Source organism: Sarcophilus harrisii, chromosome 5 (genome assembly GCF_902635505.1).
Source record: "Sarcophilus harrisii chromosome 5, mSarHar1.11, whole genome shotgun sequence".
NCBI classification, from domain to species: Eukaryota; Metazoa; Chordata; class Mammalia; order Dasyuromorphia; family Dasyuridae; genus Sarcophilus; species Sarcophilus harrisii.
Window position 1 is genome coordinate 46,170,868 of NC_045430.1, and position 24,751 is coordinate 46,195,618.

The following is a 24,751-nucleotide window of genomic DNA, read 5'->3' on the forward strand; positions in this document are numbered from 1 at the left end:
AGCTATGACTACTATAGGACAATTGTTTTCCTTCCTTTAATTTGGTGTTGGGTATTATAAAATTCAGGCTATTTTCCTCTTTCTTCAAAGAAAAAAATGACTTTATCTCTCTTGTGTATATCAAAGAGGGAAAGTAGCTTGCCACTGTCAAGATGTCTGCTTTTTTATCAAACTGCCATCTTGTTCATCCACTCCCTTTTCTAGAATTGGTGGTTTTGTTTTAATATCACAATCACCACTATCATCAGCATCAACAATAACAAATGTCTATCAAGTACTTACTGTATGCTAAGGATATTAGGGGGAAAAAAAATGTGCTGCCCTCAAGGAACTAATATTTTAATGAGATGAAAGAAACAACATGCAAACAACCAATCATCTATCTATATGTATATATGTATGTACATACACATTGCATCAATGACAGCTAATATCAGAAGGAAGACATTGAGGGACAGGAATGACTGGGAAAGGATCTTTATAGAAGGTAAGATCTGAGTTGGAATCCAGGGAAGTCCAGATGTAGGGGTGAAAATAAAAAGCAATCCAAAAATGAAGTACATTCAATAAAAAAAACACATAATCATAACATGGAAGTTTCATAAAGTGGGAATATTAAGAAAGTCATGAGAACTTAAAATATATGATAAGGAGAAAAGTGTAAAAGAATTTTAAAAATTTTTTGAAAGATAGGAAGGAACCAGGTCATATGAGGCTTGAAAAGACCAAATAGAGGATTTTAATTTAGTCTTTGGTACCAAGGGGCTCCTGGAGTTAACTCAGCAAGCAAGTAGCATAGTCAGACTTAAGAATGATCACTTTGGCAGCTAAGTAGAAAATGGATTGGAGTGGAAAGGGACTTGAGACAGGAAGATTAACGAATAGGCTATCTCAAAAGACCAAATATGTGGGAATGAGGACTGCTAGATGACATTGTGTTGGACCTGAAGTCAGGAAGATTGAGTTCAAATCTGGCTTCAGACGCTTACTAGTTGTGTGACCCTAAGCAAGTCACTTCACCTTGTTTGCCTCAGTTTCCTCATTTGGAAAATGGAGAAGAAAATGGCAAACCACCCCAGTATCACTGCCAAGAAAACCCTAAAATGAGATCATGAAGAATCAAACATGACTGAATAACAACTGGTATCTAGGTGACAACAATATAAATCCATAAATATATTGAAAGATTTTAGGAAGTTAGAAAGTAGACTGTTCCTTTTTAGAATTTTCTCTTTTTTCTTTCATGTCTTTTTCTGCCCTTCCCTGCACAGTCTAGACTTTACTATAATCCATTCCAATCGTTTTCTAGAAGAGTACAACCAAGCATAAACTATTGGTTCCTATATATTCTTTCTTTCTGTGTGGAATTGCTACTTAGAGTAGTGACTTAAACTTACCTTTTGGTGAGGGCTACCTACCACCATCTTTCAGTTCTATATACACCAAATCAGAAGGACATTAGTCAGCTTTATTACTACTCCAGTATATTCTCTAGTTTGCAACATATGATGGTCCCTCACCTCATGAGACCTTGGGAAACCACCCTGAGGCTCTCCTGTTCTGATCTATCATGACACCCTACCTGACCAATATTTTAGAAGAGGCCCCAGTCATGCTTTGCTTCACTTACAACTTAATTCTCTACACTTGACAGTTCCCTCACAAACCACTTTGTCTCCACAAGTACCCTTCCCCTCCATCCCTACTATGCTATCCATATCTCCTTTATAGTTTTTCTTCTTCAAAATATAATATCCTTGAAAGGTACAGGCTATATTTCTTGCTTATATTTGTTGCCTTTGAAGGCAGAGACACTATTGCTTGCTTTTTATTTTTATTTATATTTAGATATGTGCATTCATCTATTTTTTAATCTATCTTATTTACCTATGTACTATCTACATTGGGATTACTGCTGTTGCTTTGGTAGAATTGTGGGAATGGACTCATATATGGGAATGGACTTCTGTAAGATTAATCCAAGGGATGGGATTTATTGATTGAAGGATCAATTAAAAGACGATATAAATTGAAAGATAATTAGAACTGATGTCCAAACTAGAGGTCTAGGAGGAGCTACAGATCTAGGAGAAGAAATGAAAGTTGTTTTTAAGAATTTGAAGGACTGTCTTGTGTTAAAAGTACAATTGTACTAGTTAGCCCCAGGGAATATAGGTGATGCAAAGAGACAAGCTGAGAGTTAACTTAAAGACAAATTCTCATTACTAACATTGTGCAAAAGTAGACTGGGCTGCCTAATGCTCCCTTCCTTACTAGATGTCTTTCAGCAGAGGATGGATGGCCACTTGAGGATATTATGAGGGTATTATTAGGGGGCATTATTATTCAGGTCCTTGTTGAACTAGAAGTGTTCTGAATTCCTTTCCAACTCTGACAACCTATGATTCGGCAAAGTAAAGTACTGTTTTTTGAAGGAAGAACAAAATGCTTTGAAAGTTTGAAAACAGAAAATTTCTCGATAACCCAGTGATGGAGCACACTACCTTCCCCTTCTCACTGAAGTGTCTTTTAACAATTCCTGCTGGTAAAGTGCTCTTATTAAATCATATAATGACAAGAAATATATTAATACATAAATCATAGTTGTGTTTAATTATTCTTAAAGGAAAAACTTAATAAAAAAAAACACCTTTAGTCTGTTTTTGAATGATAACTAGTTTGGACCACTGCCAAGCAGGAGGACAGGAATTAAAATATTTAATTAGTAAGATAGAATTTAAAGAAATGACAGCTGTGTGAAATTGGAATTTGTAATTTCAGCTTTTTGAGAGCAGAGAGGTAGAAATTATCATGCTTTACCCAAAACTGTAACATCATTAGAAATATTTCAAGAGAAAACTTTTAATTAATCCTCTCAATCCCCCAAATAAATGAAAAAGAAGGGAGATCCCAGGAATTGCCAACTGAAATGAAAGAGGATGGGGGAAAGGTCTGATTTGAATCTCAGAGGGGAGGAAAGATAAGAGTAAGTTGTGAGAGATTGAGTCTGAATCACAAAAAGGGCACCAGGGAGAAAACACTTCATTTGCTGAGGTTGGTTTGGCAGTTTTCTGGCTCCCACAGTCAAACATGATAGATTTTAGCACTTGAAAGGCACCCAACAGAGGCTGTTCACCCACTTGTCTGTTTCTTGCCCTAAACTCAACCTTGCCCTCTTTTCCCTCTCCCATTCCTGATTAGACTTCAACAAAACATTGTGAATAGGAAGAATATGGAGAATATTTCAAGCAAAAAACTTAAACAGGAAGTCAATCGTTTTGGAAAAATTGACTGTTACTAGAAATTATAAAATCTTAATTTCTTAGAAGTATATTTTTATTTTTATAATTTGAAATTAATTATTTTAGTAAATCTTTGCTATATTGAGATACATTTGTTTTTTCATGTACCATGTTTATAATTGTATATACACTTTTAAGAGTAGATAGAGAAAGATCTTCAGAGTCAGGAAGTCCTGAGCTTTAGTTGTTAATTGATTGTGTAACAATATCTACTTAACTTAGAGAAACTTAAGTTTCTCTACTGGAAAGTTGGATAATAAAATATTATGTGAGATCTGAAGGAAAATATAGAAATGACTGAATGACTTAAGGTTGAATTTAAATTTAACTATACAGGGCAGGAGAGAGGTAGTATAACATAATGGAAAAGAATGGAGAGCCAATATCTGAGTCAGAACAGACCTGAGTTCAAATCCCACCCTTCTCATTCTGGTATGAGATTCTGGGCAAGTCACCTAACCTCTTGGTGCCCCATATAATTCTTTAAAATCATAAGTTGAAGAGAACTTAATTAATGATTTGCATTAATAGAGTTTCTCACTGGGGATTCATTTTACCAGTAAAATTATAGGTCTAATATATAATAAGCCACAATAATTATACAAGATGCTATAATATAACTGATATAACATATGATTTGCTATAAATATAATATACCCAATATAGTACCTAAAGTATGATATGGCATAATACAATACAATATAGATGGTAATGTAGAATATAAATAAAACATGTCACTAATAGATGAAGAGAGGGCATTTCAAGTAGAAGGAAAATTGTAAATAGAAATGTGAAATTCACATTTTCTGACAAAAAGAAATCCAGCAGAAAGTACGTGATGAAAAGAAATATGTACTAAAGCTAGAAAGGCAGGGTAATCCCATATTGAGGAGTTCAGAGAGATGAAAATGTACTTGCTGGGAATCAATGTGGGGGAAAGGAATGAGCAATGAGATGACATGATCAGATCTATGAATAAGGAAAATCTCATTAGGAGAAAGTAGAGATAGGATGATCAGGAAGAAACTTAACATAATTGTCTAATGAGATAGTAATGAGGCACTTTTCTAGCACAGTAACAATGGGAAGAGAACAGAAAGTTGGAATGAAATTTAAGCTGGAGAGGTAGAATAGACAAGGCCTAGCAATTAGTTAAATAAGAGAGATAAGGGAAATTGAATTAAACATAATGATATTTACTGAGAAGACAATGTAAATAGTAATGGCAGAAAAGGTGATATCAATAGGAGGAAGAGATTTGGAAGGAAAAGATTAGAGGCTTAATTTTGGACAAAACAGATTTAAGTTGTTGGTAGAACATCAAGGTAGAGATGTCCAATGGGCAACAAGAATAATGTGATACAAAGACATCTTAAAAGAGGGAAAAGGACTCACATGTGCAAAAATGTGTGTAGCAGCCCTTTTTGTAGTGTCAAGGAACTGAAAATTGAGTGGATACCCCTAAGCAAGGGAATGGCTGATTAAGTTAAGGTATATGAAAGTAATTGAATATTATTGTTTTTATAAGAAAAGAAGAGCAGACTGATTTCAGAAAAGCTTGGAAAGATTTACATGAATTAATGCTGAGTGAAGTGAGTAGAACATTATACACAGTAACAAGATTATGTAATGATCAACAGTGATAGACTTTTTTCCCCCCAATAATTAGGTGATTCAAGGCAATTCCAATAGACTTGTGATGGAAAGTGCCATCCACATCCAGAGAGAGAACTATGGAGACTGAATGTACATGAAGTTTTTCACCTGTTTTTTGTTGTTTCTTTCTCTTTCTTGTGTTTTTTCTGTTTTTAATCTGATGTGTGTATGTATGTCACGATGAATATGAAAATATGTTTAGAAGAATTGCACATGTTTATCATATATCAAATTGCTTGCTGTCTAGGGGAGGGGAAAGAAGGAAAAAATTGGAACATGAGGTTTTGCGAAGATAATGTTGAAAAGTATCTTTGCATGTATTTGAAAAAATACTATTAAGAAAAAAACAGCAACAACAAAAGGAATGCTGCACTAAAATGCTAAAATGCTAAAAAATAATGCAGAAAATTCAAGACATCTGAGGACTAAAAAAAAAAAAAAAGATTGTTGAATTGGGCAATAACGTCCATCTTTGACTGAGAAGTTTTGATAGGGTAGAATTTCAAGACCTATGATTTAAATCCAGGTGGTACTTCCTATCTATATGACTACAAGATAGTTAACTTAATCTTTAGGTCTCAGTTTGCTCATCTGTAAAATAAGGGGTTAGACTAGATGATCTCTGAAGTACCTTCTTTTTTATATCTATAATCCTAAATTTGACTTTATGGAATTAAGGAGAGTCAGTCATATAAGAACAAAATCATTGGAGATAAATAAGTAGAGATGAAGATCAAGGGGAATGTTTCAAGGTTTGGGAAGACTTGAACTTAATTATAAGTGGAGAAGAAAGCTCCCCAGTACTTTTCCACATGTTAGAACAAAGATGGACATATAGAAAGCATACTCATTTTGCCTTAGTTTATTGTTGTTCAGCTGCTTCAGTGATGTCTGTCTCTTTATTGGTGCCATTTGGGATTTTCTTGGCAAAGATACTGTAGGGACTTACCATTTCCTTCTCCAGTTCATTTTACAGATGAGGAAACTGAGGCAAACAGTTAAATGATTTGCCTAAGATCACATAGTTCATAGGTGTCCAAGGATACATTTGACTCTGAAGCTGATAAATTTTCCAAATTCTAAGCCCAGTGCTCTATCTGTGCTACCTACTTACATGGAAGAGTCTAATGTGTAATAAAAGATGGTATTAAGATCATCATGGCCATTGTAAAGAATAAGAATACTTATTCTGTATCTTGGGATAGAGAGCTTATTGAAAAGGATACTAGTTCTAAATTTAAGAAGACTGGATTTGAATCTCTTTTTTGCTATTTATAAGTTATACCCTCAGTGTTCAACATAGTGCCTAGCACATAGTAGGTAATTAATGCTTATTGACTGATTGAATGTAAAATTTTAGGCAAGTTTCCTTATCCATAAGATGAGAGGTATTGAACTGAATGATCTCTGGAGTTCTTTTTACCTCTCAATCCCATGGGCAATAAAGTCAAGAAGTGATAAGGAACACGGGAGGAGAACCAAGAGAGATAAGGTTGGCTAGCCACCATTTTCTCCCTGAAGTAGAAAGCTAGAGCATCTTATGTTAATGAGGTTAAGAAACAGGGAAGCAGTAGAATGAGATTGAGCACAATGGATAAAAACATTTGGAATTGTTGCCGAGGATGATGAAAGAAGGATCAAAAGAATATAAGTTCCAAAAGACACAAGCATTCAACTAAGGAGACAAACCATGAACAGTAGTAGGTAAAATCAGTTCATTTTTATGACTTTTTTTCAGAAATGTTCAGTAGCCCTAGTGCAGTACTGGAGGAAAAATGGCAATGGGAATTACCTCCAAATGAAAAAGTAAAAGTTGGAAATAGTAAAAGCTCAAAGAACCAAGGGATTCTGAAAATAATGATCAAGTAGTATGTCCCATCTGCACTCTGTATATGAAACAATATGAGGGGGAGAGTGCATTAGAAGATAGGTAGGAAACTAGATGATATAAAATGGAAAAATGAGAAGACACTTTCATTAGCTGTTTCAAAAATGCTGAGAGCTATTAGATTTGGTGTCACTTATGGGAACCATAAAATTCTGTCTAATGAATTTCAGGCAATGTACTTGTCTACTCTCTGGTTCCCTTCTTTATAAACAGACTCTTGTTATGACTTTTTTAATGCTTTGGGTTGGAATAAGGAGTTCAGAATGAGGAAATTCCTTTTACTTCTTTCAATAGGCAAATGTTCTATTATGTATAGGTTTAGAGAACTGGCTGGAGGACTGACAGGAACACTGATTTGTTCAAGGTCATAGTGCCAATAAGTTTCAGAGCTTAGACTTGAATCCAGTCTTTTTGGTATTGGGGCACATTCTATATTCACTAGACTGCTGTCTCTGTTGCATTAAGAGGTAATATGGGATAAAAGTTAATTGTGCTTTTTAAAAGCGTTAAATATTAAAAAGTGTATAGTTCTATTTTAGTCTCAATATTTCTATCTTAAAGGATTGAATTTAATACATGTTTGTTGAATTTCCTGCAAATTGTAGCAGTTTACAATGGTAGGAAATGCTCGATTTTTGTGTGTAATATAACTAGAGGAAAATATAAATACTAATAATAACTTTTATTACTATAAAATTATATTGTTTTGGGCAAACAAACATATTAGTTAAATAGTAAGAATGTTACTTGAATTAAAAAATGGACTGGGATTTCCTAATTTACAAATTCCTTCCACCAATGCACAGCACATTCCATGTTTGATTTAGTAGATTAGTTTTAGGAAAGCTATGGTCCACTGAATATTTACTACAAAACAATGACCCAGAAACATAGAGAGAGAGAGAAATGGTCCACATAAGAACTTTAGGAGGGGCAGGTGTGATCATTATTCTCATTTAACAGCTGAGGAAACTGAGGTGGACAAAGGTTAAGTGACTTGCAAGGATCACCCAGCTAAGTATGTTTGTGGATGGACTTGAAGTTACATCCTCCTAATTCCAGTTTCAGTTCTCTAATTCATTTCACCACTTAGTTACTGTCAAACTCCTTCAGTATTTTTTTTTCTCTTTTTGTTTTAAGAAAACCCCTGTAATGGAGAAATTTAAAAGACAAAAAGTACTTAAAAACTAAATAAACTACTGAACTATATTTGAACTTATACACAATGGGGAGCAGATCTTCTACCGACACCACAGGGGCTGAACATCAGGACTGACTGCTTATTTTATCATTCCTTGGAGGAGAATCACTTGTCAAATAGATGGTTTGTGAACACTGGAGAAGCCAATCCCACCATAGCATGCAGACAGTTCAAGTACCCAAAGGCAGACTTTTTTTTTCAGACACAGGTCTGCCTCTCAGTGTTCACATCCCTGAAAGGGATTATAAACCAAGGGATCTCACTCTGACAAAGACAGAGAGAGGATAAAATATAATTCAAAAATTTCAGCAGCATCACTATAGTCTAAGAAATAGTAAAGTCAATCTGTGATATGCAGAGGATGTTATATGATGAAACAATTATAAAACTTATTAATTTCAGGTACTCTGAGTCATATACTGATTTTTATAGCCTCGTGTTCACTGTGGACAAGTGGTATAGGTATAGTGATCAGAAAGTCAACCTTGGAATCAGGAGGACTTGAATTGCAATCTTACTTCTGCCAGATACTTAATTGCCTTATATGATCACAATCAGGTTATTTAACATCTTAGGGTCAAAGGCAACAGTCTGACTTATAAGTTACAGGCACGTTGCAAACCTGTATCAATGGAGGAAAGTTTCCAGAATGGAAAGTTGTCTGTGAGCTCCAAGGGGAGGTTTTTTTTTTGTTTGTTTGTTTGTTTTTTTGGAGGGAGGGGATATCTTTCTTTGTGTTTCCAATTTTCAGCATCATGCCTGACACACAGTAGTCACTTAGTAAATGCTAGTTCACTGTATATTCTATACAAGGATGAAATGGATGGTTCATTCTAAACAAACATACTTACTATAAGTCAGAAAGTCATCATAATGTATAGTGTGGTTTTTCCCTTGAGAAGAGCATTGTAGGGAGATTCTGCTGCATAAGGGCATTTTGTATATATACATACACACAGAGATAGATAAAGTAGAAAAGGGGGAAGAAAAGAGACAGAGACAGTTTGTCATTTCTTTCCCAGATCAATTTACAAATGAGGAAACTGAGGCAAAAAAGGACAAAATGACTTGCCCAGAGTCACATAGCTAGTGTCTGAGGCTGGATATGAACTCAAGATGATGAATCTTCATGACTCCAGACACAGGATTCTAACTCTAACCTTGTTGAGATTCAAATTCTGAGTCAGATTCATACCAATCATTTGACCTTGTGGGCAAGCCAATTAGTCACTCAATTCCTAATTTAGAAATGGCTTCTTAACTAAAAGTATACTTGTAAGTATATAGGTCATAGTTTAGAATACATTTAATCTTAGGAGGAAAAAATATTACAAATGGTTACGTTCCAGACTAATGTACAGAAACAATGTCCCTAACTTGTCTTATGAATCATACTTTATAAACATCCAAATCAATTTTTCAATGAAAAAATATATTCAGAGTTCAGCTTTATTATGCCAAGAACAAAACATTATTCATTATGAGATTGAAGACACCAATACCAATATATTATTAGCATGGGATGGAACATAGGAGGAAAAATCTCTGGAAGATATAGTTGTTACAATAGAATATAAGGATTGAAGACCTAGGCCTCAGGTGATGGCAGTAGAAATATGGAGCTGAGATTAGATCTGGAAGAGGAGTAATAAGCAATAGGGCTGAAGGAAACTGAGGGGGTCCTTTAAAATAGTTTTCCTTCTTTTTTCCTCATTTGCTTCACTGTTTTTATGCCCTTTTGAGAATATCTCTATCCGGGGCCCATTCCTCAGACATCCAATTTCTTGGCTTGCCAAGGTTGGCTAACTGTTCTAATACTATGAGACTGCCAAATCTTGGCTATAATTCAGAAGCTTTTACCTCCATTCTTCCACACCTGATGCAAGTACAGATGCATGTTTAGGTCAAAAAGGATCATGACTATTAGTTAAATTGAAAGGGGAATTAAAGTAATTAATCTGCCAGTGACATCTTTTAAGCACCTATTATGTTCCAGACTTGATTTGCTTTACCTAAGCCTGATTCCTTTCTAAAACAAATTGAAGCTTTTCCTAATAAATGGGATAAGGTATTGTATCAACGCTCCTCTGTCTTCTAAGCAATATGGTAGAAAGTGAAACTGACAAAGTTAGGAAGACCTGAATTCAAATTCAATCTCAGATTTGGACTAATAATTTGACCCTTATTAGATGACTTAATTTCTCTCAGTTTCTCTAGTTTCTAGTAGTTTCTCCACCTGAAAATAGAGATCATAATAACACAAAGTTGCTGCAAAGACACAATAGAGTACAGAGGAAAGATGATGAACAAGGCGCTGTATAAGGAGATCATGGTCAGTGAGGGAAAAGAAGGAGCAGAAAAATAAAAGACTTAATGACAGTTTAATGGGGTAGCCAGGTGGAGCAATGGATAGAATGCCAGGCCTGGGATCAGGAAAACTCATCTTCATGGGATTGTGTTCAAATATGGTGTCAGATATTTACTAGTTGTGTGACCCTAGGCATGTCACTTAATCCTGTTTGCCTCAGTTTCCTTATCTGAAAGATGAGCAGGAGAAAGAAATGGTAAACCACCCTATCATCTTTGTGAAGAAAACCACAAATGAGTTCACATGCCTAAAAAAATGGACCGAACTGAAAAAATTTAAAAAATTTAAAAGCTTAAAACTTCATTGAACATTTGGGACACTGGATGTGTGTGTGTGTGTGTGTGTGTGAAGTGTATGTTGTAGGTGTGAGAACTCTGAAAGTAAATCATAGATCTTCAATGATTTTAAAGGATTGTATAAGGGTCAGAGTTTGAGGAAATAATTTGTCCATGGTCCTCTGACAAGGATATCTTTAATGGATATCTTCAATGTATTTTATATCCCAAGGAAATCATAAAAGAGGGGAAAAGGACCTTTGTGTGCAAAAATGTTTGTAGCAGTTCTTTTTGTGGTATCAAAGAATTGGAAAATGAATAGATGTTCATCATTGGGGAATGGCTGAATAAGTTGTGGCATATGAAGAAAATGAATTATTGTTCTATAAAAAATGAACAAACTGATTTTAGAAAGGCCTGGAATGATTTACATGAACTGATGCTAAGCGAAACAAGCAGAATCAGAAATACATTGTACACAATAATAGCAAGAATGTGCAATGATCAAATATGAAAGGTTTGGTTCTTCTCAATGGTTCAGCAATCCAAAGCAATTCCAATAGACTTTGGACAGAAAATGTCATCTGAATCCAGAAAAAGAGCTAAAGAAACTGAATGTAAATCAACACTTGCTATGTTCACTTCTATTTTCTGTTTTTTTTTTCCCCCTCTCTCATGGCTTTTTCTTTTTACTCTGATTTTTCTCTCCAGACATGATTCATAAAGCAATATGTATTAAAAATAAATAAATTTTAAAACTATATAGTATTTTAAAATTTGCAAAGCAACATATATACATGCATACATACATATACACGTATGTATGTAATATGTATAGAGATATATGAATTTATTGTATATGTATACAGCTATACAATATAAAAAGCCATTGACAATGAAGATCTGTTTTCAAAGATGCTTCTCACACCTAAAAAAATCACATATCCTTGACATATGTGATAATATCTTGACTTTCTTATACACTACATTAGCAAATCTGCCTTCATGGAGATAAAAGTGTCTGGAAGCTAAACATAAGATGCAGTGCAAAGGATAACAGAAAACAGTATCATTGTATTTCCTCCTGGGTATGGAAAATAAACTCAAAGACCACAGTGAACAGTTGGAAAGCTGTAAGGGGCTACTTGGAAGAGAACACATAACAGATTTACATCTGTTCATTTTTCATCACAAGCATGGGATAATGGCACTTAATTTTTCATAATGCAAAGCTTCCTTCAGAGAAAACAGAAATTAAGTTACTTGAATCTTGCCAAACATCACCAGAATAAGCTTTCTCCATTTAAACAACTAAGAATGCTTTTGGCCATTAATGAAACTTCCAATCAATTTTAAGTAAAATCAAACAAAAGAAATGAACATGTGATGAGATAATAAACCTCTTTATAAGCTTCTTTCATCTCCTTTCTAAGTGCTAAACTGCTCACCTCTTTCCATAAATCTACCTATAGTGTTCTAAATGGAAATGACTGTAAAATCCAATATTATTTTAATAGGAATTCAAAGACTTTCTGCAACCTTCCAGAGTATTAAATAATTGAACTCATATTCAGTATATTACTTGAATAAAAATTTCTGCATGGCCTAGAAACTACCAATTCAGACTAATTCCGATCTGACTACTTTCACCAGAGTTCTAATACAACATTAAGAATATTTTTGGCTTTGTTGTCAATCCCACATCACCTCTCCCTGTCTCTCTGTCTTTGTCTCTTTTTCTCTATTTGGCTGTTTCTCTATCTCTTTGTGTGGGTGTGTGTCTCTGCCTGTCTCTGTCTTTCTCTCTTCCCCCTCTCCCTTTCCCTCTCTTTGTGTTTGTGTGTGTATGTGTGTATAAATACAACATTTACACACATGTTTGTATGTATATGTATTTTAGCTTAGGGGGTTCCAATTTGATTTCTACAAACCGAGGAAGCAGCATGATATCAAGCAGAGACATTTGATCCATTATCATCCCAGTAAGGAGATTTAGTTTCTAATATCAATTCTGTAACCAACTGGCTGTTCAACACTAGGTAATTTAATCATTGTGGGAAACAGTTTCCTCCTATTAAATGAGTGAACTGGGTAAGATTAGATATTGATGCTCTCCTTACTCCTCTCTTTTCCTTATACTGTATTCATCTGTACTCATGCTGAATCTTCAAAGTAGAATATGAGCTCCTTAATAGTCAATGACAGAAGAGATGCAGAAAGACAGGTGCACTCATATACTTTTCAGGGAACTAAAAATTTCTATTGTGAAAAGGGCTTTAGAATTATGCTAAAAATGATTAAATGTCCATAAAACACTTTGATCCAAAGTTCCTCATGCTAGGCATATACTCCAAGGAAATCAGAGATAGAAAGTTAGTTCCATAGCACTAAAATATTCATTAGGAATGGTGAATTCATGTGTGAGGTGGCAGGATGAAGGGGTACCTCAGAATAGGAAACAAACTTAAAGAACCATCTTTTGGAGAATGTTAACAAATTGTGGCACATAAATGTAATGTAATGTTACTGGGTAAGTTCAATGTAACTTATGTATAACCAAAACCCTAAGCTAAAAAATAGCTTCCTGGCTAGGTGGGCACAATTAGTTAATGACATTAACGGTATATAGACCCTTAAAATTTGTTCCCCAGGGTTTCCTCAGCTGGTTTGTGTTGATCATGCGAGATATCTTTTTTTTTTTTTAAACTTTGGGGGTAGAGTTGGAGTAGTTACAGCTGGACGTGTAAATGTCAGTGGGATATCCTGGCATGGAAAGTCCCTCCACATATGCAAATCAACAACTCACCAGCAATTTACAATTGGAAATGAGTATGAACACCAAGAACTTAAGGGATATACTCCTGATCAAAACTAGCCTTCTAAACATTATGCCAAGCTCACTCTTGGAATACAAACTTTCATAATTTGTAGATTAAATGTGAATGTTTATTATTTGCAGTTTGCACTAAAAAGTTTTAAGAGCTAAAATCACATACAATCATTTATTACATCGCTATATAAATATATTTTTTGTCTTTATACTTTTTCAAAGACACCTTCTCATGATCAGCAGAATGATTTCAGAAAAGCCTGAAAAGATTTACCTGAACTAATGCTAAGTGAAGTGAGTAGAACCAAGAGAATATTATTGTACACAACAACAAAATTATGTGATGATCAATTCTGATGGATATGGCTACTTTCAACAATGAGGTGATTTAGACTCATTACAATAGACTCATGAAGAAAAGAGTCATCTGCATCCAGAAAGAGGAATATTGGGACTTAATGTGGCTCACAATATAGCTTTTTCACTTTTTTTATTGTTTACTTGCTTTTTGTTTTCTTTCTATTTTTTTTTTCTTTTTGATCTGATATTTCTGGTGCAGCATAATAAATGTGGAAATATGTATGGAAAAATGTACATGTACAGCAATTACTTGCTGTCTAGGGGAGATGTTGGAGAAAATTTGGAACACATTTTTCAAGTGTGAATATTAAAAATCTATATTTACATATATTTTGAAGATAAAAAGCTATAATTAAAAACAACAACAACAACAAAGACACCTTTTGAGACATTTAGTGCTTGAGAGCTGCCTGGGATTCTCAAAAAATGGGTGATTTGTTCAGGGTCACACAACCAGTATGTGCCAGAGAAAAGATTTGAACCGAAGTCTTTTGGATACAGAATTGGCATTTTATCTACTATGTCATTTTATCTCTAATTTCATAATTAATTTGCAAATACATTTATTTGTCTGGGATAAAAAAATAACCAAGTTCTTGTGATCACTTTCCACTTAAGTAATTAATATCCCAGTGAAGATACCATATGTCACATCATGTCCTCAAAACATAATTATGCCTCTCTCAGGAGAAGTGGAGCAGTACGGTCAATGGACTGTCATACCTATTATCATACATGGTTGGAAATTGATTGGTTTTGCTTAAACTTTTTAAAAATTTGTTACATATCAGTATACAAATGGCAAATACAATGGTATATTGTAATGACTGTGATATAAAAACAAAAGGTGCCAATAACTTTTTTAGTCAATCGATCAATAAGCATTTACTAAATATCCACTATGTGCTAGCCAAATTGATAAGCTCTGGAGATAGATAATCCTTTCCCTCATAGAATTCTCGATCTAATGGTAGAAACAACATACATACAAATATGTACAAATGAGCTACATACAGGACAACTGGGAAATAATCAACCAAAGTTAGACACTATAATTAAAGAGGATTGACAAAAGCTTCCTGTAGAAGATGGAGTTTTATTTGGAACTTAAAGGAAGCCAGGGAAGCCAGGAGGTAGACATGAAGAGGTAGAACATTCTAGGTATGGAAAACAATCAAAGAAAATGGCCAGAGGGAAGAGATAAGAGCAACAAGTGGTCAAAATTGCAGAATATTTTCTAGGTGCAAGGGTGCAGTGTGCAAAGTATTAGAAGAATGAAAATGAATTGGGTGGGGGAAGGAGCTGCTGAAGGGCCTTGAAAGCCAAAGAGAGGATTTTGTATTTGATTTTGGAGATAATAATGAACCATTGTATATTGAATTAGGAAGAAAGAACATAGTACTTTATTTTTTTAAAGTATAACAAATATCATAAAGATTTAATATAAGTAGTGAAAACAGATTTTTTTTTATTATTATTTCTGTCCCCCAGCATCATCAGACGTTCAGGTTGCTTTTACAGGATGGCAAAAAAAAAAGGATTTGCTACATTTTGTTAGCAAATATTGTGTTCTCTTCATTAATGTTCCTCTCTATAAGATACATAATCAAGAGCTGATTATACTGTATTACATTTGCAGAAGTTCTGAATTAAATATTTGAATTTTTGAATCTAGCAAAATCCTAATGGAATACAAGTCAATATGGAATTACCTGTAAATTACTATTTAAAACAGCCTGGCTAAGATGCCTCTATTGCAGAAATTAAATTATACAGATTGTGCATCTTTTAAACTTGAAATCAATTTTGTTTCAAGTAGTAATGAATACTGGAGTCGAAAGGTGGCTGGTTGAATATGTATTAATAAAATTTGACAGTTTGAAATCATAGCAAGAGATAGTCCATCTTCTTTGTCCTAAGAAAAATTATTATGCTTGAAAAGCAAAACTGACATGTGCACATAAATCTTCTAAATCCAGCTTCAAAATAACACTCATTTGTCCAGCACTAATTTTTTTTTCATTTGTTTCAATATGGCTATAAGAACAAAAAACTGAATATGTTGTTAAATGAACAATACCTTATATATTGTTCTTTTAAAAGCAGATAACTCTGTGGAATCATATTTATAAATATATACACACATGTGTATGATCAAAGATCTTTGCAATGGTATTTCACTAATGTTGAGATAATATGACATTTCATGGAAAGATTTAGGAGTAATATTAGCACTTCCCTGAGTAATGTTTTCTTGCAAGAGACTGTCTAATAATACTACTGATTATCTTTTAAACATAATTCTATAGCAAGAGCCCATACAAAAAAGGTCAACAATGTACATGAGCTACTTAACCTACATCCTTCTCTCATTATTCTGATTAAATCCCTAGTTATCCCCTTTCTCAATATACATTTTTTGAATAACGTTTTATTATTTTTTTACCCTTCAATTTGAAAGCTTTATATTGGATGCTGGCCATTTTTGAATGAGGATAATTCCAGCATTCACCTCTAACACTAACAGCTGGGGGAAAGGGGACTTTCAAGGAACACTTCAATTGAACCTAGTGGTTTAAAAAAAATCATTGAGGGAAACCAGATGCTTTCAATTTTGCCCTTTAGTGTTTCAAGGCAGGAAGCTTTTTCTATAGGGTTTGGCCTTTTGAATGCTATTCCCCCCAGAGATTATAAAGAAATTGGTCCTAGTGAATTCTGTGATACAGGGCATTGACTTCAAAGTAAGAGGATCCAGGTTTAAATTCCATCTTTGACAATAACTTAGTGATGTTGGTAGGTCCTTAACTTCCCTGAAACTCAGTTTCTTCATATTGGTTAGATTAGATCAGTCTCTGATATTTATGGTCTTTTTAATTTAGACTTTTAAGTAAGAAAGAGTGTAGAGGTACATCATAAGACTGATGTATATATGTATATGCATATACATATAAAACATACATACACACACACACACATATATCCGTGTGTATATATGTGAGAGTGTATGGCTTTTAACATTCCTTATGTGGCCCCTATTTATATTTCTGAACTTAAATATTTTTAAAAATTCACACACACACATGAATCTTCTCTCTCTCTTTAAATATATATATGTATTCACACACATACATTCTATACATATAGATATATGAATGAATGAAATAAAAGTCAGCAAATATCACTTGACAATAAACACAAAGAAACCTGGAATTTAAAAATGTTGGAGACTAATCATTTATTATTAACACTGATTTTAGCATCAATTTTATAAAGAATAATATGTACAGACTTCTGAATCTATCTATATAAAGCATTAATGGTGCTTAATAAAGACCTAAAGCTAGAGATGAGAAAAGGGACAGGATTATCACTTTTAACCGAGATCATTCTTAAACTGGGTAAATCCAGATCATGTGTATATTCCCTATTAAAAAATAAAAACAAAACCTATATACAGATGATACAGACTCAAAGAAAAGAGTCTGCTGCTTCCCCATCATAGTGGTAAGGGCAAGTGGTACCTGTAAAAAGTATGACTGTTCAGTTATGGACAAAACTTATAGCAATCATCCCTCAGATCATGGGTTTCCCAGAAAAGTCAAATGGGTACACAACATGCATACTCACAGATTATAGAGCATATCTGCCATGTTGCTGCGGTAGTACAAAGCATTTCTATAGGCGTTCTCAGCTTCAGAAATCTTGCTCTGGCTCTTGAGGACATTTCCAAGGTTACCCCATGCTGCCAAGAAGAGAAAGCAATACTCAGGGAGAGCTGGGACCCACTGATATGGGATAGTGTCAGAAAAGTAATAGGTTACCTTAGGGTGGAAGTGGGGGGAAAAAACTTTCCCACAGTATTGTATAAGATATGTTAACCATTTCATCAAACCAAGATAAGGAGAAAAAATATTAAGATACAGAAATATTTAGGACCATCATTATTCCTCAAGGGGAACTATACTATATAATGTTTATCATAGGACCAAGAATAATGTTACCCCTAAGATCTTTTCTAAAATCAGAATTCTACAGGTAGAGGGGAATCTTAAAATCAACTAGTCAAGCTCTATCATTTTGAAAATGAGGAAACTACAGACAATTGAAACTAAAAATGAGAACCTTGGAAATCATACAAATATTATTATTTAGCAGCTAGAAGTAACGATAGCTGATTTTTGCATAGAACTTCATATAAGTTTTGCCAAGAAATATTCACTTACTCTCTCTTAGCTCTTTCTGATCTGATTAAAAATTCACACACACACACACACACACACACACACGAATCCCCTCTCTCTTTACATATATATATGTTCTGATCTCATTATTCAACTAAAATTGTTCTCTTGGGGCAGCTACATGGCACAGTGGAGAGAGCACCAGCCCTGGGGTCAGAAAGACACAAGTTCAAATCCAGTCTCAGATACTTAATACTTACTATCTGTATGACCCTGGGCAAGTCACTATCCCTATTACCTTACCTCTCAGAACAAAAGAGTAAAATTGTTCTCTCTACAGTTATCAAGGATCTCCCTTTTTAAAGTTATACTTTGTATTAATTCAATAAAAGCAACTAGATGAGTTAGTGGGTAAAGCACTGGGCTTGAAGTCAGAAAGACTGCATTGAAATTCAGTCTCAGACACTTATTAGCTATGTGATCCTGGTCAAGTCACTTAGCCACTAATTGCCTTAATTCACTGGAGAAGGAAATGGCAAATCACTCCAGCATCTTTGCCTAGAAAAACCCATAGACAGTATTGCCCACTGCATTACAAAGAATTGAATACAACTGAACAACAAATTAATATATTTTTAAAAAGACAAGCAAGCTATATATAATAGAAACTCATAATTTTATGTGACCCATTTTTCTTCTGTTTTGCATATAGAATTTTTCATTTTATTTAAAGCTTAAATTCAGAATTTAATAATTAAAAAATACTCATTTTTTCTATCCCCATTCCACTAAGTATACTTAAGTCAGGTAGGTGGCATGTTGGGTAGCTCACAGGACCTGAAATCAGAAAGAGTTGTGTTGGGAAATTTAAATCCAAATCTAGCCTCTGACAGTTAATAGTAGTGTGACTGAGCAAATTAGTCTCTATTTGCTTCAATTTTCTCAACTGAGTATTAGCATTTACCTTCCAAAGATGTTGTGAGAATCAAATGAGTTATTTTTTATAAAATACTTAAAACAATGCCTGGCACACAGTAGGTGTTATATAAATGTTTGCTGACACTATTATTATTGTTTTTACTATCTACTACAATACTAGGTATCCTGATTTATTTGTGTGATTAAACTTGTAGCTAGAATCTCCTAGTGGAAGACCAAAAATAAACCTGTCAAATACCCATTAAAAGAGTGGATTTGAAGTGTGTACTTTATGGTTCATGTAGAAGTTTGTTCTAGGCAAAAAGGAAAAATTCTCCCTCGTCAACATGCCTTCTTTCATAGATAATTGCTTCTTAATATTGCATTTAATCTAACAGAGTTTAGCTTTCTTGGGAGCTGCCAAACCTAAAAGTAAAACTATCACTCACTTTTATTTATATGACAAATAGATACTGTCAGTGTTTCCACACTTTCAAATACTTGTGTGATTTTATATATTAGATGCAGAACCATACTTGCAAAGATACCATAATGGAAAGATCAGAGATGTAAATATGAAGCTACTGTGAAATAAGATCCAGCAAATGAAAATGCTCATTTTCTTCCAAATGACTAGTAATTAACTTTTGGGACAGAGGGTGTTTATTGAGTTCATCCAATGAAAATATGAGGAATGAACAATTTTATACCTGAGCTAAGAAGGAAAAAAACAAACTGAATATATAATTATAAAAGGGGAGGGGTAAAGTGATTCAAATGTGAAGTATAGAAAAAGTGCTAGTTAGAAAGTGGGTTATAAAACAATTTAGATTGAAACAACTGGTCAGATTATGATGATAACCAGACAAGCAACATAACTAACATTATAGAGCAGAAAAAACTATTAAATTTGAAATCAGGTGACCTAGATTTAAAACCAATTTGTTGTTGTTATGTGTTTGTTTGGATTTTTTGTTTGTTTTAATACAAGGCATCTAGATAGCACATTGGAGTGAGTGTAGGATCTGTAGTCATAAAGTAGGTTATTGTTCAGTTGTGTACAACTCTTTCTTAGGCCATTTGAGGTTTCCTTGGCAAAGATACTAAAGTGATTGGCTATTTCCTTCTCTAGCTCATTTTACAGATAAGAAAACTGAGGTAAGCAGGATTAAGTGATTTGCTCAGGGTCACAGAGCTAATAAATATATGAGTCCAAACTTCCTCACTTTAGGTGTAAAGTATGGGCTAGTTCTCTGGAAGGGCCTCAGGATCAGCCAGAGTCAGGATAAATCAAAGCCCTTGTTCTTTAGGGGTAGAAATGAAGGAGGCAGGCAACCTTGCCAAAGATATATCCTAGCTTCTGGAGTCCGGAGTCTCCAGCCTCTCTCCTCCTCATCCTGCCACCAAGTGACCCTGACTTCTCTCCCTCAGCCCTCCAATCCTTGCTTCCAATTACCTCACCATCAAGCATTTAGCAGGCCCCAATCATGAGGAGAGCAATCATTTAAATATATCCTTATAGAGCCATTATCTTACATTGAATAGGTAATTAGCCTTAAGTGCTCTTGTCTGATTCGAGCACACCTTTTTCAGAGTTTTAGCCCTCTACATCTCTCACTTTCTTTTGTTTTAGAACACAGGTGCTCACACTCTCCCTGACTTCTCAAGGTGAGAACCCCAAAAAGGTGATCACACCCTCCCTGACTTCTCAGGAAAGGGGGTGGAAACACCAAAAAAGGAGGTGATCATGCCCCCTGACTTCTCAGGAAAGGGGATGAAAACACCAAAAAGGAAATGATTATTAACTCCCCCTCCCCCGACTTCTCAGGAAGAGAGATGAAAAACACCAAAGGGAAGTGCGGAGTCAAGCTAGATATTGTGAGTGCGTTTCTGGACTGAAGGGTCTTACTAGAAACAGGTATACACAAACCCATCAGCATGGGAGGTATTACACAATCACATAGCAATAAAGCACAGGCTAGTAGTGATGACTCTCCCCACAGCCGGTACTGGCTTAATGTGATGTAACAAACATGAATAGTACATGTAAGCAGTGATATAACAAACAATATAAATCAACATGGTATTGTAAAAGATTTCCAGAAGTCCTAGAAGAAGGGTATGTAAACAACAGTCACACATATGCCTTCTTCAACAGCCAAGAGATAGTCCAAAACCAATCTATTGTCCATTGCTTCACGTGTCAGGGGATCCAATGATCTCTGCAAATTATTGAAGTACCATAAAAGTCTTATTATGTGTTAGGAAATCCAGTGATTCCTGCAGATTTTGAAGTCCTGAAACAGTCTCATCATGTCTCAGGGATTCCAATGATTCCTGAGGGTTTTGAAATCCTGCATCAGTCTCATTATGACCATGAGTCAGTTGTCATAACTGCCACGCTCTTTCAGTGGTGGGCACAATCAGTGATGGAACCACACAATGTTTCTTGGGTCTTCTCCATTTCAAGCGTCTTCTATGTCACTCTCTGATGGACAAGGCAAATATGGCTCATTGGCACCCATCTGATTCCTTCATCTGTAGAGATATAAGCAGTTAACTGCCCCAAGCAGTTAACCTATCTGGTCCCTTCCATTCACCACTTTCTGGATCTCTCCACATTATCTGGCAATTATCTAAAGATAGTGGAGCTGCTTGCACTGGACACTGTCCTTCTGGTGGGTTATAAAACCTGTCTGCCAGAGCCAGTGCATCTTTATCAAAAATCAAGAAGGTAATTGTATAAAGTGCTAAATTTTACTCCTAGCTTCTTCTTTTGTTATCCCAAATTGCAAATGTAAAGCTCGAGCAGCCTGATGATATTTAGAATGACATTCTTGGGCTGCCTGAAATAAAGAAGTATTGGCCAATATGGTTAGAAGGTGATCTGCCTTTGAATTACCATCAAAATAGGACCTGGAAGTCCACTATGTGAGTGGACATGCAAGATATAAATCTTACCTAGATGCTTTCTCACTTGCTCTTGAAGTTCCTTAAAGAGCTGATATATATTAGAGGCTACAAATTTTATTTGGGCTATGGCAATTCTTTGTACCATACCTACTGAATAGGCCGAATCAGATATTATATTTATATCTGCTGGATAAGTAAAGAGCTAGAATGACTGCATACAATTCATTCTGCTGAGTAGACTGAAAAGGAGTTCTGACTACTCTCTTTACAATTAAGTCATTAGAGTATACAGCACAAATGTTATGTTTGGACACATCTTTAAAAATAGCTGTTCCTTTAAGAGGAACTTTAGAAACCTTTTCTTCAAGAATCCATCACCAATTATGTAAGAGTCTGGTTATCTTTAATGGAGACCCTTGTGTAAAATTTGGAGTCATGGCTAATAAAATTGCCACTCTGGGATGGTTTCATAGCATACATTAATTTGTGTATCGGTTTAAAAGGTGTATATCTTGTCAGGTCTTATACCAGATAATTGTACTACTCACTTAATGGCCGTTAATAAAATTCTAGCCACAAGCACTGGGTAAGGAGTAAGGCTTTGTTCTGGCTGTGTTGAGAGGTTCACCCACTCTATCACACTGTCTTCTTGATGAAGGACTGTTGTGGGTGCTTCTTTTGTAGCAAAAACTGATAATATTTCCAAGAGTTTTTGAGTGACATCTTTCAACCACATTGGATAAAACCAGTTCAACTTCTCTCAAAGCCGCACTGTCTCCCCTTAAAATGTCATATAATAGTTGCAATTGGTAGGTAGTCAAGCCTAATACTGGAAACATCCATTGGATATCTCCTATTAATTTCTGAAAGTCATGTAAGGTATTTAGCTTCTCTGTTCATAACAAAAGTTTTTGTACTGTAAGCACCATAGGATATAATTCATATCCTAAATATTGAAAAGGAGCATGTCTTTGATATTTTTTCTGGAGCTATATGCAGTTTATAGTTCCTTAGTGTTTCTATGGTCTTTTGTAGAAATGCTTCTAACATCTACTCCTCAAGTACACATCCCAATATATCATCCAGGTAATGTAAAAACATTACTTTTGGAAATGCCTGTCTTACTGGAGTAAGAGCAGCAGCAACATACATTTAACACATAGTAGGGCTATTTTCAATCCCTGTGGCAAAACTGTCCATTCATATCTTTTATAAAGCTCAGCTAAGTTAACACTGGGCAAATCTCTTCATACCCTCCTTATCTAGAGGGATAGAATAGAAACAATCCTTAATGTTTATAACCCAAAGAGGCCATTTTCTAGGCAATTGAGTAGGAGATGAAAGTCCAGGCTGAAGAATTCCCATAGTTGCCATCTGTTCATTTACTTTTCTTAAATCGTCAACATCCTTCATTTTCCAGATTTCTTTCTTACAACAAACACTGGGGAATTCCAAGAACTTAGAGAAGGTTATTAATGTCCTTGGTCAAGTTGCTCCCGTACTATATCTAATAAGGCCTGAATTTTATGGCTAGCTAAGGACCACTGTTCTAATCACACTGATGTATCAGTTTTCTATTGAATGGGAACAGGTGAAAGTGTTGGCAGGCCTTCAACAGCAGCCCTGCCTAAAAAACCAAAGTGCTCAATTGTAATCCTAATTGTTATAAAATGTCTCTTCTCCACAGATTGATGGGGATTTTTTCAACTATAAAAGGAGTAAAAACTCCTGTTTCACCTTCAAAAGTCCATCTCAAAGGGGTAGCACTAACTTCAGCTGCTATTGATCCTCCTATACCAGACATGTAGGTGTCTGCCTTAATCTTTGGCCAGTGACTGGGCCAGTTGGCACCTTTACTGACTGTACAATCTGCACCTGTGTCTACCAACCCTTCTAATAGTATGCCATTTATGTAGTGAGCCTAGGTTGGTCAGCTGTCACAGCTGCTGTCTAGAATATTCCTGGATCCTGCTGCTTAGAGTCAGAATCTGGGTGACTATCACCAGATTGCCTATTAGGATTCTGTATCAGTAAACCTGATGCTACTACTTCTCCTGGTTGATAAGTCACACATTGTCTACCCATATTAGTGACTGGGATATTATCGACACATTCCCCAATTTCCCACATTAGTGTATGGATGAACACTGTAAGTACTCTCAGGAGGTGAAATGGTCAAGCCTACTGTGCCTGGAGGCAAGGGATCCATAGATTGGAGAGGAACAGATTTCACCTCTCCAGGGGAAATCTCAGGAGTCCCAGCTGCATTCAACTCTATTCTCCCCAATTATAATCCATTTCTCCCATCAGATTGCTTTCTTACTGATTGATTGTGTAATCTCTTTTTCCCATCAGATTGTTTCTTGGCTGATTGGTCATGTCTGAGTACTGAGCATCTAAAGACTCTCTTGGTGTAGCATCGGATGCCATCATGCCCCAAGTCTTTTTGCTTTGGGCCCTGGGGTTGAGCCCCCCATCCTGTTTCCCTAACTCAATCTACATTTTGATGCCCATTGGAAGCTTCCGTTGAATGTTAAACATGGGGTTGGGGTCTTGTTCTCCTACTCTTTTTTCTCATTCTGTCTTTATGCCAACATTGAGCTTTCAAATGCCCTACCTTACCATATTGAAAGCACTGATGAATCTCTGTGGAAGTCTTTTGTCAAAAGGGACTTTGTCTTCTCATGTTCAGATCTTGGGAAGTCTGCATCATAGCCTGGGTATAAAAGGTATTTGTGCCCACTGTGGCACAGCAAATCATGATTTCCTCTAAAGGAGCATCCTTGTGTAGTCCTAATATAATTCTTCTACAAACCTCATTAGCATTTTCTTTAGCAAGTTGTCATCATGATTTCTGTT

General features: G+C 35.2%; 1 protein-coding gene across 2 annotated transcripts in view; it reads right to left on the bottom strand.

Moving 5' to 3' along the window:
• The window catches only part of TMTC2 (transmembrane O-mannosyltransferase targeting cadherins 2), a 532,742-nt gene that overhangs the window by 214,649 nt on the left and 293,342 nt on the right, over positions 1–24,751 (bottom strand). For both annotated transcript variants that reach the window (XM_031938906.1, XM_031938905.1), the window contains one exon: positions 17,508–17,622. In XM_031938906.1, coding sequence (XP_031794766.1) covers positions 17,508–17,622 — 115 coding nt within the window. The remainder of the gene's footprint in view (positions 1–17,507; positions 17,623–24,751) is intronic.